This window comes from Rousettus aegyptiacus, unplaced genomic scaffold, assembly GCF_014176215.1.
Source record: "Rousettus aegyptiacus isolate mRouAeg1 unplaced genomic scaffold, mRouAeg1.p scaffold_m13_p_4, whole genome shotgun sequence".
In the NCBI taxonomy this organism is placed as follows: domain Eukaryota; kingdom Metazoa; phylum Chordata; class Mammalia; order Chiroptera; family Pteropodidae; genus Rousettus; species Rousettus aegyptiacus.
In genome coordinates, this window is record NW_023416307.1 from 7,121,616 (window position 1) to 7,139,073 (window position 17,458).

The 17,458-nt window shown below is 51.9% G+C and overlaps 1 protein-coding gene across 1 annotated transcript in view; it reads right to left on the reverse strand.

The window, feature by feature from the left end:
• Positions 1-689: 689 nt before the first annotated feature.
• Positions 690-17,458, reverse strand: part of HUNK (hormonally up-regulated Neu-associated kinase) — a 97,349-nt gene continuing 80,580 nt past the window's right edge. The window contains exons 8-11 of the mRNA XM_016162329.2: positions 15,458-15,541; positions 11,549-11,596; positions 6,955-7,135; positions 690-4,026 (exon numbers count right to left, since the gene is read on the reverse strand). Of these exons, the coding sequence (XP_016017815.2) occupies positions 3,368-4,026; positions 6,955-7,135; positions 11,549-11,596; positions 15,458-15,541 (972 nt within the window). The 3' untranslated portion in view covers positions 690-3,367. The remainder of the gene's footprint in view (positions 4,027-6,954; positions 7,136-11,548; positions 11,597-15,457; positions 15,542-17,458) is intronic.

Sequence of the window (17,458 nt, forward strand, 5' to 3'; positions counted from 1 at the left end):
AACCAAAACCAGTTTTCTCTTCTTCGAAAAAAAGCTGGCGTTGAACCAGATAATCTCTGGCCCCTTCCTGTTCTAAAATGTTCTGATTACTAAGAGATATATCATCATCAAAACCAGATGCTTCACACTTCGTTGCTTCCTGCAGGGGATCTCACGTTTAAAATGCCACCCTCTGAGCCACATTGTACAGGGGACACAAGGGTGTGAGCAAGAAGGTACATATGAAAAACTTCTGGTGAACAGTTATGAATCAAGTCAGAACGGTGACAATCCAAACAGCCAATGCAGGCCCCCCTCCCATTCCATCTCCTCACCCCCTCTTACCTCAACGCCAAGGCCTAAAATGAGGACAGAATCTAGGGGTAATGCTCACAGATGTCAATCTTCATGTGCCATTTTCAGAGTCTTCGTGGGCGATCCTGAACCTCTCCCCCAAAAGAGAAAAATGCTGACACATCTTGAGCTGCCATTTGCCATATGTCAGTCACATGACTTCTGTAGACACATACCTGTTACAGGTGAAACGAAGCAAGGATTCTGGAGCAGAAAAAGCCTTCGAATGCCCCGCAATTAGATTCCCACTTGTATCTTGTCATTTGCTGGGCCAAGAACTTTATGTAGAAGACAATACAACTATTTGCAATGTCCTCAGTGTTTTAGGATTTATCAGCAAATAAATGAAGCCATCATAGTGAGGGAAAAGTGTATTTCACAGTCATTATAAAAGTACATACATTTAATAATGGTGACATAAATACAGTTCTTACTTATGACCAAATTATACAATTAAAGTTGACATTTCCTCCCGGACGTCACACAATCACAGTTCAGTCATTTCCATCAGTAACTACAGGCTGACTGAGGTCACAGGCACAGACTAATGATGGACAGTCATGGGTCAAAGAGATGACACACTTTGTACTTACCAAAGGGATAGTCAAGTTTTCCATATAAATATAATAAAATAATAAAGAATTTAACATTTCTTCTTTCATTCGAATTCATAGATTTGTCAGGTGCTCACACACACACAAAAATACAGTTTACCCCCTTCCTCACTCCCTCTCATCTCTCACTGGGTTTGGAATAAACCTGAGTTCACAGTTCAAGTTACCAATGGTGACAGGGTCAGTTCGTTGGAATGACAGGCTACAGCTGTTCCTGAAGCATGCGAGGAATGGGGAACATGTCCCGATGAGCTAACGATGACACAGAAATGCTCACGTTCTCAAGGAAAGTAAAATAAAGGAAAGAGACATCAAGGACTAGAAGTTCACAAGGCACAGATACACAGCCTGCGAACCTGCACAGCGGGCCACCTGCAGCCGGAAACCATCTTCAAAAAGGCTCCCTTCACCAATCGACATCCAAACGTTTTCATGTCAGATGGAGAGGGGCTCTTTTTTTCTGCTTGAAAAGCTCTGTTTTCAGTGGAGAGTTCCAGAACCCAGTCTGGAAGATACAAAGAAATAACACCCACAGCCAGGAAGGAGCCTGACTCCCTCCTAGGAAGCCTTAGAGCTGGGGCGACCCCACCGAGTGGGAAGCAGCAGCTCCAGGTCTGATCAAGGTCCGCGCAGACTGGGCATCGCCATGGCTTCAGGGGCCAGCCAATACCCGCTCGCTCCTTGCTCGGAGGCCTGTGGGGCAGAGCGAGGTCACCACTGGTAAATGACCGAAGATGAAAACCTGTCCGCCGCTCTCCGCCATGGGCTGGCTGCTGGGGAAAACGAAGGCGGGCTTCGCAGTTCTTAAGGAGCGGCCCGTTTCAGTGAGCTGAGAGGACGAATCCTGGGGCGGCCACAGCGGTGGTAACTGTCACACCTGCACTAACCAGCAGCCGAGGACTCCACGTCGTTGAGCAATCTGCCTCCTGGATGAACCGCTCTCCAACCTATGCCCATCATTCTTCTTCTTCCAATTCTGCTCATGACCAAGGGGTCCCCACCAAGTGCCAGGGCCCAGGCCCCACGTGGAGGCAGACGCCCCCCCTGGCAGGCTCCAGCTCGACACGCTCAGACAACACGGGGTCCACGGAACACGCACGCAGAGACGACACGGACACGGAACCGGAGATGCGTCTTTGGTTCGATCCTTGAAAAAAGGGTGTGAAAACGGAACGTGAACTCAAAGCCTGTCTGCGGAGCCCTGCTTTCCTCAGGGAAGACACGGTGCTCCATTCCGAACACGCTCCCTGGCGGGCGAGGCTGCTCAAAGCTCACGGCAAACGAGCCACGCTCCCGGTCAGTCACGCTTGTCTTCTCGAAATCCGCATCGCACAGAGCAACGTGCCTTCCGGATGCCTCCGAATTCAACCTTAATCGTTTTCTCGCCTTCTCAATAATGTCCTGAAGTTATGATGTTCTATGCCTTCCAGAAGGATCGGGGTTTCGTTGATAGCCAGCCGTGACCACACCCCTCTCCTGCAGGTCACTGTAGGCGACCGGCCACCAAAAAACGCCACCCGGGGGAGCTTTTAGGCCCTGGTGCTTATCCCCCCATTAAAACAGGAGTTGAGTAGGATCACTTCTCATCTCTTCATCAAGGTTTTTAAAAATTATGCTACTGTGACTTAAATGACATCACATAAAGAAAAGTCATCTTTGGAGAAGATAATTTAACTATGAGTAAGTTTCAACCAAAAAAAAAAAAAAAAACCAAACTGTCAAAATCTTGTTTCGGAAATGAGTGCCTCTCTTTGGTCTTTCCTTCCCCTGGAGTCCTCACTGTCTGGATGGGTCTTTGCCCAGCTGCCCCTTTCCGCTCTGAGGGGTGGCGCTGGGGGCAGAGACTCCCGCCCATCTTCCTCTGAGGCTCCTGGGGCCCAGTGTTTCAGGTGTTCACCTCTACAAAAGGAAGGAAAACCGTGGTCTGGATAAAGCGCTCTGTGACGGGGCCCTCAGTCCGCACACGACGGTGGCCGATTGCTGAAAAGAGAACGATCCACTGAGAGGCACACGCAGAGCACACAGTGAAGAAAGATCTGGTAACAGTCTGCGACCTGAGCGGCCCAGGCGCGGATGCGTGGTGCTCAGCGCGGAGGGAGCCCGGCCGAGCGAGGTGGGCGGAGGGCCAGTGAGCAGGGCGGGAGGAAGGAAGGCGTGAACGGTGACTGGCAGCAGCTGCAGCCAACCCTCCCAGTAAATGCCAGCATCTCCGGGGTCCCTAGGCAAGACTGGGTGCTGCAGGCGTTCGGCCTACAGACTTCAGCTGTTCCACAGGTAGGACACCGCCTGGCGGGAGGCCATGAGGCATGAAGGATACTGCACGGGAGGCCTCCCTTTGAATCGTCACATCCTGCCGTGCGTGTGGAGCTCTGTTCCATGACCGTCCTTAGACACACCCAGAGTCCCGTCGCTGGCCCAGGCTAACACTGGCCTTTCACGCCATCGGCCAGGTCGAAGGCGAGGCTCACGGGGGCCATGGGCTGCAGCGGGGGCATGCTGGCCTCCAAGGCCCTGTCGGCAGAGGGCTGCAGGCTCTGATGCCGCTTCCTCAGCATCTGTCCGATGCCCATCATGGGGAACCTGCCTCGGCTTTTCACACAGTTTGGGCTCCCCAGGGGGTGTGTGGTGCCGTTACTGCAAACCGGAGGTGGGGAACACACACCCTCCTCTTTGGGGGGACCGTTTTTATCTTCGTGAGCAAAGGAGACCAGAGTGGGATGCAAAGGGGTTTGGAGAGGCGACGGGCTTCCGGGCAGCAGAGCCGGGGACAGTGTCCGCTCGCTGGGGTTTCCACGGGCCAAGCCCACGGGGGAGTTCAGGATCCTATAGTGATGGGACGGGGAGAGCAGTTCCGTGTGGTCCTCGTGATCCACGGACTCGAAGGAACGGACCATATCCAGCACCAGGGGGTCTTCCTTGGCGGAGATGCTGCTGCTCCCGGGCCCCTGCTGAGGGCACTCCGGCTTCTTGACGATCCTGGGGGTCCTGGGCGGTGGGACGGGGATGAACTCCATGGAAGACGAAGCCACACAACTGGAGTCCGAGGTTTTGCGGAAAAGATTGCGGCAGCCGAAGGAATCTGCACCGACACAGCAAAGGAAATCATGAGAGGAGGACGGCCACGTCGGCCGGGGGCGCGGCCCTTCTCCCCCCTGCCCGGAGGGCACAAGGAACCAAGAAGCAAACGGCCCCGGCATCCGGCTCTCCCCGCAGGGACCGGAAGGTCCTGCTAGAATGGCGGGGACCGGAGGCTGGTGACCGGAGGCCTCCTGGGCTCCGATTTGCCTCGTGGCACCGGCCTAATATCTGCTCTCCTTTTAAAATCCTGGACCCTGCCAAAGAGCCTTTGAATGAAAAAGGCTCCCAGCTCGACAGAGCGGGGACCGAACAGCCAGCGGCACACTGGGCCTGAGTACGGAGGGCCTGCGAACCCTGGAAGGTCGCCTCTCGTGACCTTTTTAAAAACTATGGTAAAAAAGACGTAACACAAATTCCTTATTCTAGCTGTTTTCAAGTGTACAGTTCAGTAGCATCAGGTACATTCACATCATTGTGAAACAGCTCTTCCTATAAATCTGAAACTCAGTACCCACCACACAAAAGCTCCCCACCCCGCTCCCCCGGCCCCTGGCAACCACCATCCGATTTTCTGTCTCTGAATTGGACTACACTAGACGCCTCGTGTTAAGTGGAATCTACAGCATTTGTCCTTTAGTGACCGGCTTGTTTCACCGAGCACGATGTCCTCAGGGTTCATCCGAGTTGTAGTATGTGCCAGGATTTCCTTCCTTTTTAAGGTTCCCTCGTGACTTCTGACCTCCCGGGAGCCTCAGCCAATTCTGAACCAGGGGTGACACACTCTCCATCTATATATTTCAGGCAACGAGCCAGTCCCTACGGTTTCCAGCTCAAGTTGGCACGGACTGGAATCCAGGTTTGCAGACTGTGCCAGCAAAGAAAGGGAAAAGCCCCACCAATGTGCAGCCGCAGGAAACAGAGCCAAGTTCCCATGGGACAGGCTCCTTTTTCTGCCGTCACATTTTACAGGCCCCTGTCAGGGCCCGGTGGCAGGAACAAGCCGCTGCCCGGGGGGAGCAAACCGGGCCACATCCGAGGGCACTGGGAACCCTCGCGTTCCATAAACGAACACACAGACGCCAAAGGAAACCGCCTCCTCAGGCTGGCGCAGGCGCCTGAGGCTCACCAGCAGAAAGAAGGAAAATTTCACGAAGGGCTGGTGTCCCCAGTGCTCCAGGAGTGTCCCCCTCCCCTCCGTGAGATGGCTTCGTGCTCCCGGCTCTCAGCTCAGCCCCCCCCACTTTTGGTCCAGTCCTGCTTCCTTCACCCCCCAGATCTCGAGAGGGTGCCCCTGAAGGCACCCTACTGATGTCCGCCTCAGAGCCAGCCCCCAGGGCACTGACCCGGACACCACGCGGCCCCAGCAAAAATACAAAAAACAAAACACGGTCACCAGAAGGACCCTGTGACCACGCGCGCCCCTCGTCCTGCCTGCAACCCCTCCCAGGAAGCAGGAGGTGACAGCGTTCAGGAAAGAAAGCTCTAGAGCCAGGCTGCACGGCTGGAAGGCTGGACTCTGCCACTGACCAGCTCCCTGACTTTGGACGCGTCCCTGTGCCCACTTCCTTGGCTCTAGAAACGAGGGTGAGAATAGTCTCACTGGGAGGAGAGCTGGAAACAGTGCCCGCCCACAGCGAGGCTCGGTGCCAGCGACTGCCTGGGCTCCAGGGCACCTCGGGGTGAACACGCTCTCACATCCCAGGATGAAAGAAAAATGCAAAGAAACAAATGACACTCGGCCCAGGAAAGTGCCGAGGAACAGACTCCAGCTCTGGGGTATCAAAAGTTACCCCAAAATATGCAGGGCTGACCCGGATTTCCTCGGGGAGACCCACAGGATGGCACAGTCAAGGGCCCAAACTTGCAGCTGGTCACAAAGCCAGAAAAGAGCCCATGAAGGAGGGACCAGCAGAGCCCCTCCGGCGAGACCCTGCCTTTCTGAGGCCTAGAGGAAGAAACTGAACCAAATGGAATTGTTCTTCTCCGGGCAAGAACCAGGAACGAATCTCCCCGTGCTTTCCTGCCGCCCCAGGTAACCACCAGTTGACCTCAGACAGCTGGGGTCCTCTTGGACCCTCAGTCTCTTCATATTCAAAACAAAGGGACTGAGGATCGGACTTGGCAGTCTCTCCCATCCCCCTGCGGTAATAAGAACCTCTCCTCCACCCCACGGCTTGCTTCAGGACACAACCCAGCTCCCTGTGCCCCTCAGTGCTCGTCCCGGAGGAAGGAGACTCGTGTTTCCCGGTTATCTGACGTGCTGGCCTCTGATCGTGGCAGAGAAGCCCACGTACGTATCTCCCTTAATCCACCCGATGGCTCTGACAGGTAGGTTTCCTTTCACAAGCAAACAAACCAGCTGAAACCCCGAGGCTAAGGACCTCGGGCCACAGGAGCCGTGGAGCTGGGGCCTGAGCTCAGACTCTGTCAACCTCACCTCAGAGCCCATCGGGGTCCACTTCCCCGGGGAGGGTTCCCACACCCCAGTCTCTGCCCCTGCAGACTGACCCCTGTCCCTAGTTGCATAACGCCGTGCACCTCAATCTCTACTCCTGTACCCCGATCTCTACTCCTGCCATACCTTACTCCCTGATCTCCGTTCCCACAATACCATGTACCCCAATCTCTGCCCCCTGTAACGGCTTCTGCAATACCATCCCTCCCGAATTCTGTTCCTGCACCCCAACCTCTACTCCTTGCACCCTGATTTCTGTTCCCACGATCTCGCGCACCCCACCTCTGCTTTCTCGAACCCTTTCCGCACAGGTGGCCAGTACCACGCGGAGCAGACGTTCATTGTTTCCAGGTTAATCGAGGTGCATTAACTCGGCTTCCCCACAGGCACGGGAATCACGTCTGTCCCAGGGGCCCACACAGCAGCCACACTGCTCAACACACACGGCCTGGAGAGCACCCCGAGCTGACTCACCTTTGTCGGGGAAGCCGGACTTGGGGGCCTTCCGGTCCCTCAGCAGGGCCTTGGTGTTCTGGATCTGCGCGATGAGCGAGGCCGAGGGCTGTTTGTGCGAGGGCTGGTTCTTGTCCAGCTTCTTGGAAAACGGCCGATGAAGAAAATCCCCTCTTTTCTCTTGTTCTTTGGGCTTTTTATCCTTCAAATCAGAAGCAAACACATGGATGTACTCAGATCCCCACAAGGATATACGACGTGATCCCTGTTTGAAGAGCTATCCGAGTAGAGGAAGAACCCCAGCTTTTCAGGACTCTATGCTCCCAAATGCATGTTGAACAAGGGAAGGGCCGAGGCCCCGCGGATGCTCCGGCCCCCTCCCTCTGGGCCACGAGCAGGCGTTGGTCGTCGCCAGCTCCCTGCCCGGAGCTGCTTCAAGGTGTTCCAGCAAGGGCAAGGTCATCCCTAGGAGGTCAGTTATTCTAGAAAGAGCGTAACAAGCTAAGGCAAAGCAGAGGAGGCCTTCTGGAAATCTGCCTTCTTATTTAAAGCGGGGCCCTAAGATTCTGCCCACTGTAGCGATTTTGCAACAGCAACTTTGCAAAGAAAATGCAGCCACTTCATCTTGACCTCTGTTCCCGTGTGTTCAGTTAAGCCCAGAAGTGGACGAGAAACCCTCCGGGCCCAGGGCCACCCTGGGTGAGTTTCTGACATTTTCCCGCTCCCTGGTCATGCGAGCACTTAACTTGTGCACTTAAAACTAGCACCATTTTTGCAGTAATCTTGCCTTTCTTCAACTCAATTAAAATCCCTCTGACAGAAGTAAATTTGACTATTGTATCTTCAAACCCACAGCCTTGAGTATAAAGCCAGGCACATAGAGAAGATTTAATAAATAGTTATCAGGTATTTAAAAAGAAAGGAAGAAAGAAAGAAAGAAAGAAAGAAAGAAAGAAAGAAAAAAGAAAGAAAGAAAGAAAGAGAAAGAAGAAGGAAGGAAGGAAGGAAGGAAGGAAGGAAGGAAGGAAGGAAGGAAGGAAGGAAGGAAGGAAGGAAAGAAGAATAGGAAGCCAGTGGAAACCGAAAGGAATTAAAACGAACTGAGTTCATGCTCCTGGGAAGGGTGAAGCCGCTAAGAAGCTGTTCTTTTTCTGGCCCTAAAGACTGTGTTTGATCTTTACTATCAAACAGAGGCAGCTGAATCCCTGACCTCATCCCGAGCGAGGGGGGAAAAAAGGCAGATTTTCACATTTTTGCCTTACACTTTAAGAGCATCTGCGATTCGAGAGCGCTCATCTATTTTTCATTGACGTTGTTGCAAAGTGTCTCAAGGAAACATCTCCTTGCACTGGGACAGGCTTTTCCAATGAGGACTTTCAAAGCCTTCGTGAACGGGGGGTGGGGTGGGGTGGTTCATTATTCTAGTGCTCGAATGGGAAAGAGTGACAGGGAAGCCATGGGAAGTGGGGATGCCGAGCTGAGCCTGGGTGTCACCGAGAGGGGTCTGAGCCACGGCTGAGGTGGCCTGTCCCCAGTGCAGAGGGCAGGCAGGAAAAAACGAGAGGCAACACTTCCACAAACTCCTTCCCTGGCATCTGAGCAGCCGCCATCGGCCTTTACCGAGGACACTCAGAGTGTCGCATGCTGCACGAAAGCCTGTCCCACGAAGAGGCCAGCTCTGTTACCCCCTCTGACAGTCGAGGGAACAGCTGGAGTGGTTACATAATCCACCCAGGAGCAAGAGGAAAACTCAGATTTTGGCAGCCCTGAAATTCAGAGTGCTTAACCCTTGACTCCACACTACCCTCTGAGAGCCCGGGGCAGGGCCAGGTGACTCCAGGGGTGGACAGAAAGGCCGGACACAGCACTGGCCAGAGGCGGAGACCACGCTCATCACACGGGATGCTACGAACGAAGCCGCGTGTCCCAGGTTATCACACGGGATGCTGCGGGGCAGGAAGGGGCCCGACAGCGCCAGGTCGCCTTGGCCAAGGCCAATCGTAATTCACCACCTTTCTCTCTCCCTATTTCTGCAAAACACCCATAGGCCCCCTCGTCAAAGGCAAAAGACATCGAACTTTCACACTTTCGAAGAGGACATGATGGGCCTGTCCTGAGAAGTCTGACAGAATTTCCTCCTTTCGCTCTGTGCTATCTCTCTTCTTAAAAGAAAAAAAAAAATCCCCAGGTCTACATGTTAACACCTTAAACAGGAAAAAAGAAACCAAATATACTTTCATGATATGCTATGAAACGGCATTTAGAAGAAAAGACAAAGCTAAAGAATCAAGATGCAGAATTTCTGGGGGCCAGTATTGCCACCCAGCACCGAGGGGTGTATGAGGCATGACTTTGCTGTAGAAAGAGACCTAAAACTGACAAAGGGATATTTGGCAATGAGTGGACAGCCCGTCGTAGAGGCTGAAGAAAGAGAAATGGCCTGAGGACCGAAAATTCTGGGAGCTCCTGCTCCAACCGCCCTGTCTACCTAAACCCCAGGATCGTGCGCTTGGGTGTTTCCTCCAAAAGCCCCTTGAACCTCCTCCTCTAGCCTAAAATAATGGGTGATTTCACAGTGACCTGTTTCTCAGGGGATGCTAAGAATTCGCCCCACCCCCACTTTGTCTCCTCCCTGCTTGGGACAAACGCTGGGTCGGTCCATGTGGCCATGGGATAGGTGTTTGTTTACATCAGCCAATCTCAGTGACCTCCAAGCACAGGTTACCAAAGGCAACACATCACCTAGTTACAACTCTCCATTCGCATGGCCTATTTTCTCGACAAAAGAGATTTCCTAAGGAGCAGGATGCCAAATCTGCAGAGGGACTAATTACGCTCCCCGTCAGACATGCCCACGCCCACGGCCAGCTCCCCTCCCCAGCAGGCTGCTGCCGCCCGCGGGCCTGTCCGGCTTCCTCCTGAAGCTCGCTGGGAGTGCTCCCCATACCGCGGGCCCGAGGGCAGCGATGGATCTGAAGCTGTTGGTTCAAAAGGTCCACCTTGGACCCCCACGCAGTCCCGAACCCCGTAAGGCAGATCAGAGAGGAGACCACAGGAGGCCCCAGATGCCAGCCCCACGCAAAAACAGCGTCTCGTTTTCTTTAAACCACCCACTATATATGCACACGAACATTTACAAAACTGGACACTTTGAAGATGTGGCCCCGTAACGGAGGATCCGCCAAGACTCTCTTAATGCTGTGGATTGTTGGATGGAGAGGAAGAAGCCGGGGAGGGCTGATCCACTGGGCTTCCGGAGGGAGCTGTCTGCAGGTGACAGCATTGGGACATGACCAAGTGGGAGGAGGAAGCAGGTCCCTGCCCTCTGTGTCCTGAACTCTGAGCTCGGGGACACAGGTCCCCTGTGGCTCCAGCCTCCTGCTTCCAAAGAGCGGCACCCCTCCCCCTTCCTTCCGGGTTTCCCTCCTGTGGGTGCAGCAAGGTGCCCTTTGGCCAGTCACCTCCCTTTAAGAGAAGTGTCCCCCCAGCTGGAACCAAAAAGGTGGGCCCTTCCGGCTCCTGGAGGATAAAAACAAACCTCACATCTCGCCTGCTTCATCGGCTTAACGGGGACAGATGTGGCCACGCCATCTCATCGCCCCACATATGACCACGGGAAGTGATGCCAGTGGCAGAGGGGCCTGAGGGGCTTGAGAGGAGCTGAAGCTGTTTGAAGTAACGACCAAGTCCAGCTCAGCATGGCTTTTCTGGAGCCTGGAGTCCCCTTGATGATGAGCTAACCTCACCTAGCTGTTTGGGACATCAGAACTAGGTGTGGATTGTGAGTACCTGGGGTGGTCATTGGGCCTCGGCGCCATGTGCTGGTTGATTTTTGTTTCTTGTTGCCTATCACATAAGGGAAAGCTGCAGAGGCCTGATTTTACCATAGGAAAAATATCGAATAAGTTGTAGAAAAGAGGGCTTGGTTCGTAAATTAAGCCACTAGGCCAGAAAGCCCTAGACAATTGCAAACCTCATTTTTCATACAGGTAAACGTGGATGCACAGCCAAGCGTGTAGTTAGAACAAGGAAATATTAGAGTCAACTGAACATAGAGAACACCCATCTGATCTGAGAGGATTCTGATAAACCAAATCAAAACAGGATTCCGCACATTCTAATTCGAGACAAGGTTAGGGTGTGCAGAGCCCAGGGCCCTGGGCAGAGATCCACTAGCCTTCAGGGGCATATATGACGGTTAATTTCACGTGTTAACTCGGGTAGGCCACGGCACCCAGTGTTTGGTCAAACACTAGTCTAATGTTGCTGCGAAGGTATTTTTTGATGAGATTAACATTTAAATCAGTGCACTTGGAGTGAAGCAGATTACCCTCCATCTGTGGGTGGGCCTTGTGCAATCAGGTGAGGGCCTTAAGAGAAAAAGACTGAAGTGCCCTGAGAAAGAAGAAATTCTACCTCCAAAAGGCTGTGGTACTCAAGCTGAGACATCAGTTCTTCCCTGGATGACCAAGCATCAGACAGACAGACAGACAGACAGACAGACGGAGACACACACATGCATGCACACACACACACACACACATTCACTCAACAATATTGTTTCTGTTACTCTGGAGAACTCTGAACAATCCATCATAACTCCCCAGATTCTTACCTGCACAGCGTGGAATTCAAGGTCTCTTGTCCAGGTGTCCAGGGAGGTCTGTGAAAACAGCATTTTTCAGCAATTCGAGAAGCTGCACCTGCTGTTTATCCCCTAAATTCTATCACTTGCACCTCTGATTGAAAATTATTCGTTTCAGTGTTTACAGACAAGAAGCCAAACTCCTAAATCATTGTGGAAGCAGGCAGCAGATGTCCTAATTCATGCATGAACAGATTTCCTAGATAAGTTTATTAAAGTCCAAGACACATAGAGCAAGGTGTGCTCTAGGGATGAGTGAGCAGTTCAGTGAGTTTTCTCAAACAGCAAAAACACGCCTGGAAATGGCACCCAGATCAAAACCCAGCACCCACCAGCACCCTCCTACCCCCAGCCACGTCCCCTTCCAGTCCCCAAGGTAACTGCCATTCTGATTTCTAACAACATGGACCATTTGACCTGATTCCAAACTTAATTTTTAAAAGTCGTATAGACTTTGAAATAAGACACGAAGTGAACATTTTAATATTTTACCTTTAAACTTATAGTCTTCATAATGAGTTGGGTCGTAACCCCCCAGAATTTGTATTGTTGGAGTCCTAACCCCCACGACCTCAGAATGTGATCTGATTTGAAGACAGAGTCAGGACAAGCCCATCATGTTCCCTTCGAAGTTTGGGAAGAGTGGGGTGTGTGAAAGCTCACTCTCCTTTGCCTTTTAGAAGGGGACCTGTGGGGGTTACCTTGACAGAGGTAATCAAGTTAAAATGAGGTCATTAGGGTGAGCCCTAAGGCGATGTGACTGGTATTCTTATAAATGGAGGGAAATTGGACACAGGCACACACATGGGGGGCGCCATGTACCCATGGATACAGAGATTGGGGTGATGCTTCTACAAGCCGAGGAACCAAAGACTGCCAGCAACCACCAGAAGCCGGGGGAGAGGCATAAAAGAGACACTCCCACACAACCTCTGGGGAACTCAGACCTGCTGACACCTTGACCTCAGGCTTCTGGCCTCCGGAACCGTGAGAAAATACCTGTCTGTTGGTTAAGCTGCCCAGTCTGCAGTCCTTTGTCACGGCAGCCCTAACAAACTCACACAGTCCCTCTGCTACCCTCCACTATCTTACTTCGACACTACAGAGAAGCCCTCCTGGTTCTATTTTACGTTCTTCTACAAATTAACACGATTTTTAAGGACTTTAACAGAAATGGCTCCTGGCTCCACGTGGCTTTAATAAACCCATTTAAAAGTGACGGCTGCCCAGCCTCAACCCCCATGGTCCTCAAAGGGTCCCCACTTTTTAGGTAGGGGAGTCCCTGGGGCACCTGGCTGAGGCGTTCTTAGATGAGACCCGTGTCCTACTTTTACAGACATATTCTCTGCCTTTTACAGGGAGAAGAGGTGGAGAAAGTGGCCAAGTCGTAACATCACAGCACTGAAATCCCAAGAGGGAAGGTTTGTCAACTTATTCAGCTCCTTTGTCTCCTAGGAGAAAAGGAAGTGGAGCTGGAAAGAACAAAGGGGCCCGCCCGCGCTCAGTGTGGCGACGTGGCCCCGCACCAGCTGGGGCTCAACCTGAAAGTTCTAGCCACCACCCCGTCTACCCACCTACCCCCTGCCCTGCCGCCTGGCGGCTTCTCCTCCCGGACCAGCTGAAGGCGACGGGAAAAGGACCCGCGGAGGCTGAGGGGGGCACCGCCCAGAAAATCCGGGCTCTTCAGACTTCCGTCACACTTCTCCTAACTGGCCTCATTCCACTTTCCAGGTGCCGAAGGGGATGAGCGGCAGCCTGGAATTTAATTAGCAGGGGCATCGCTGCACTTCGGAGGAAACAAATGGGTCACAGAGAGTTGAAATGCCGTTTTCCAGCCAGTGTCCCTATTTAAGCTCTAACCGTTAAATATTTCAACAAATGTTTCAACCTCTACGACTTTGGGGGCCAAACGAAATAATCATCCGGGAAAAACAATCTGGATAAAAAAAAAAGAGGCCCCTTTTCCATCGCACGTTTGACATTTTCAAACACACGACTGTAGGGGGTTGGGCCCAAGGGCAGTTAAGGACATGGGTATCGGCAAAGTGGCTGAGAGGCCACTTAGGGCACACAGGAGGGACACTTGGTTGGTGCGTCAAAGTTTGCGTTGTCACTTGAGGCTCTAAAGAGCCAAATGCAAATCAGAAGGCAGGAGGTCCTACCAGTGCCTTCTGCCTCCTCTGGAGGCCAGCCGAGGCGACCGCCCTCAGAGGCGGCCGCCCTCAGAGCGAGCGCCTGTAAGAGGTCCCTCCCGCCTTAGGGCATGGTCATCTGGTGGTGATGACGCAACGTGCTCACTGTGTTGCAGGTTCCCCGCTGCTTTAAGCAAGCTAGGCGTCCCGCCTGGACTGTCCCACCTGCTCCAGGTGCTGTTCCAATTCTGTTTTCTGAGGTTTGGGTCAAGCTCCACTTGATTCTTTTATTTGTTTATATAGCAAATATTTATGGAGCACCTACTGTGTGCCTGGCACTTTCATTCATGCAAAGGAGGTTTGGTAAGCAATTGGCCGGAGGGGCTTGGAGCTCAGGGGAGTCTGCCCCCTGCGCCACCTCGGCTCCCCTGCTCAGCCCCGCCCACACGCCCACCCTCTGAAAGCCCATCTCCCGGATGGAGGCCTGCAGTCTGGGGTCAAGGCTAAGCCCCGCCTGAGCTGCTCTGAATCCACACCCTCCCCTCTTTCCCCCACCTTCACTCCTCCCCAACCCCAGGTATCGGTCAAGCAGAGGCCAGGTCCTCTCCTCCTCTTCATGGCCAGTGCCGTGGACAGACATCCACGCTCGCTGTCTGCACATCCCCTCTCCCCACGCCCCCTAAGTCCGTGAAATCCCGCTGCTGCCTCTGCCGCCTCCACCAAACTGTCTTCTCTGAGGTCTCCAGGACGACCAGCTGCTCGACCAGCTGCTCGGCTGCCCCATTGTTTTATTCTTGACCTTTCCCGTGGCCTTCCTGGCATGGTTCCCTCCCGGGTCCCCCTCCCAGGGTGGCCCTTGTCGTCTTCGCCGGTTTCTCTGTCATCAGTGTCTCCTCTGCCTTCGAAACTCACGGCACCCCCTCGGCCGTGCGGCTCGGACAGCGGCACCCTCCTCCCCCGGCCTGGACGCGCGAGGCGGCCCCTTCCCGGTGCTCCTGACGCATTTACATGTGCCGCCCGACAGCTTAGTACTCGGACGCCACGGGACTGTCCAGGCCAGGTCCCTCTTGCTGTCTCTCGCTGCCGTGGAGCACTCAGTTTCCACCTCCCTCACCTTCTGCTCCTGGCCCTGGACCGTAAGTTCCCAGGCACGATCTCTTTACAAGCCTGTATGCGGGGCCCGAATTTGGGATAACTCGCCATATGATATCAGTGTTTACTCTGAAATCAAAGAACCTCAGCGTTTCCTCTCAGGTGTGTGCCAGGTCGCATCAAGTCACCAGGGACAGCAGACTAGAAAACCAAGCTTTCGTCCAAAACCTTTTTCCGTTCCTCACCTCACTTTCTTCTCCCAATGCCAAGGGTTACGTTCCCTTTCATTTCTGAGCATCTCGTTTCTACCTTTTGGAGATCTGACAGTGGTTTCCAGCTTCAGCTGTCCCGTGGAATCAGCCAGGCATCTTCCAAATAACACTCACCCCCCACTCCCATCTCACCCTGAGATTCGACGGAGTCGGTGGGATCTAGGCCCAGGCATCTAGGTGTTTAAATGCCCTGAGCGACTCTAACGTGCGGCCACAGGTTGAGGGCCACAGTTTGGAGGCTGAGTGACGGCGGCTCCACTGCAAACCATTTGCCTTTCACCACTTCTATGCCCCACAGTAATTGGTTCCCTTTCCACTCTCCCCCACGAAATGAAAATCCAAACTTCCTCGGAGGTCCTGGGCTCGGCTTCAGGCTCACTCACCTCGCAGGGCTCTTTGGTGGGCCTGCACTTTTCTATCTGGTAGAGCTGGGTCTTGCAGCAGACACTGTCCTGGATGTCAGGTTTCTGACAGAGGAGAAGAGAAAAAAGCATGGATGGCTTCACTCGCAAGAAAGAGAAATGTCCGTTCCACAGTCATTAGTGTTTATACCAGTGTTTGGCTGACAAAGGAACCAGTTGGCAAGCCAAGTTAATTGCAAAGCAAAGCCTCACCCGAGGCAGCATGAAGCATGGAGAGAGAGCCCCGGCCCAGCGTCAGGAGACCTCCTTATGTCACTGGCTCTGCCAGGAAAGAGCCCAGGTGACCCTGGGCAGGTCACTGCTCCTTGCTGGCCTCAGTTCTTTCACCTGTGCAACGAAGACTATCTAAGATCTGAAAGCAGAAACCAAATATGTGAGCTGGGAAGAGTAATTTATTTTACTGAACTGCTAAATAGGATAACGGATCGCTCATTTGCTTATTTAGAAACGGCCCTAGTCCCTGTCTGCCCCCTGCCCCAGCCTAATAAAAGTCACAGCAAGTCACAACGTAGCTAAAAGAAGAAGGTGGACGACAGCACCCGAAATGATCTGGGGGCCTGAGTTAGGTGTGAATCCATCTGGAGACAGGTGAAAATTAAATGACCAATGACTTAATTTATAAACCAACAAATATTCGCAGAACGTCCTTACATTACCTCCAAGTTAAAATCCATGCTTCTTGGCTTTAGGAAAAGGAAACTAGCTTTGTTTTCGAAATTATACATGAGTTGTTAGTAATTGGTTGATGAGATTAATAACTGGGACAGTGCATACAGTGCAATTAAATTAGCCATATGTAGAAATTACTGAGCGGCCCAGCTGTAGTTGTCTGTGGGGACTAATTCACTCCAGTTAAAAGCAGTCACTCGCCGGGAGAATTTAAGATCTTGGTTTCCGACATAGCATCAGTTTGGCGCAAATAAACTCTTATAATAATTTTTTAAAAAGCATCCACTTTCCTAGACATTGGTTGTCAGACTAGGGACATCCTATGATTTAAGGGTTAAGTGCAAAAATGGACACAATGAAATAAGAACCTTCTCCAGTTAGAACTCCATTAGCCGAGTTTCCAAGAAACATTCTCGGGAGACAAAGTCGGGCTCAGTTTCGCAACACTTCAGCACCGCAACCCTGACGCTGGGCCGAGTGGGGGACCAGAAACACAGCAGAAGGCAAGACAATCGGACAAGTCACGACAGGGCCTCAGAACTCTGGACAAAACATCTCTTGTCTCTCGCGCTTGGGATGAGCCGCATGAATATTCGGAAAGAGTGTGAGTGAGCAAGTTTGTATTTGTGGATGTGGAGGGAGACACGGGGAAAAACGTATTTAAAGAAACTAAAGCCCCTCCATCTGATTGACCAGCTTCCTCAAAAAAAAAAAGAAAAAAACTAGTTCTACCAAAAGGAGAAGGTTGGAATCTGCAAGCTTACTCAGGAAAATAGCAATGTCATTTTAAAAATGTGAAATCATGAACTCGACAGTCGGTTTCATAGAAAGACTTTCTAAAAACTAATTTTCGAAAAACATTCATCATTGAAAAAAGAAAATCAGTGTGTTGATCTTCTCTTCCTTTTACTTAATAATTTACATTCTTAACCATTGCCCTCTGCCATGGTGATCCCAAATGTTGTCACTTGAGCCCACACAAATAAAAAAATTGTAAGCAGGCACATACAATCTATTTACATTTACTTATAAATTATAATCCTGTAACACTATACTAATATGTATATTATAAAATATGTAATAAAATTAAAATTAAAAATAAGAAAGAAATGAGGGACATTGGGTCTTCTTATAAAAGAGAAATAAAAAAACAGCTTCAAGCCCAACTGTCTTTTAAGTTGATCGTCATAAACTGTCTTTTAAGAACAGAGAACCACTGCATGGCACAAGAAATTTTCACAATCGCTCCTTATCCATCACACATGATAGAAATCATATGCTACGTGTCAAAGG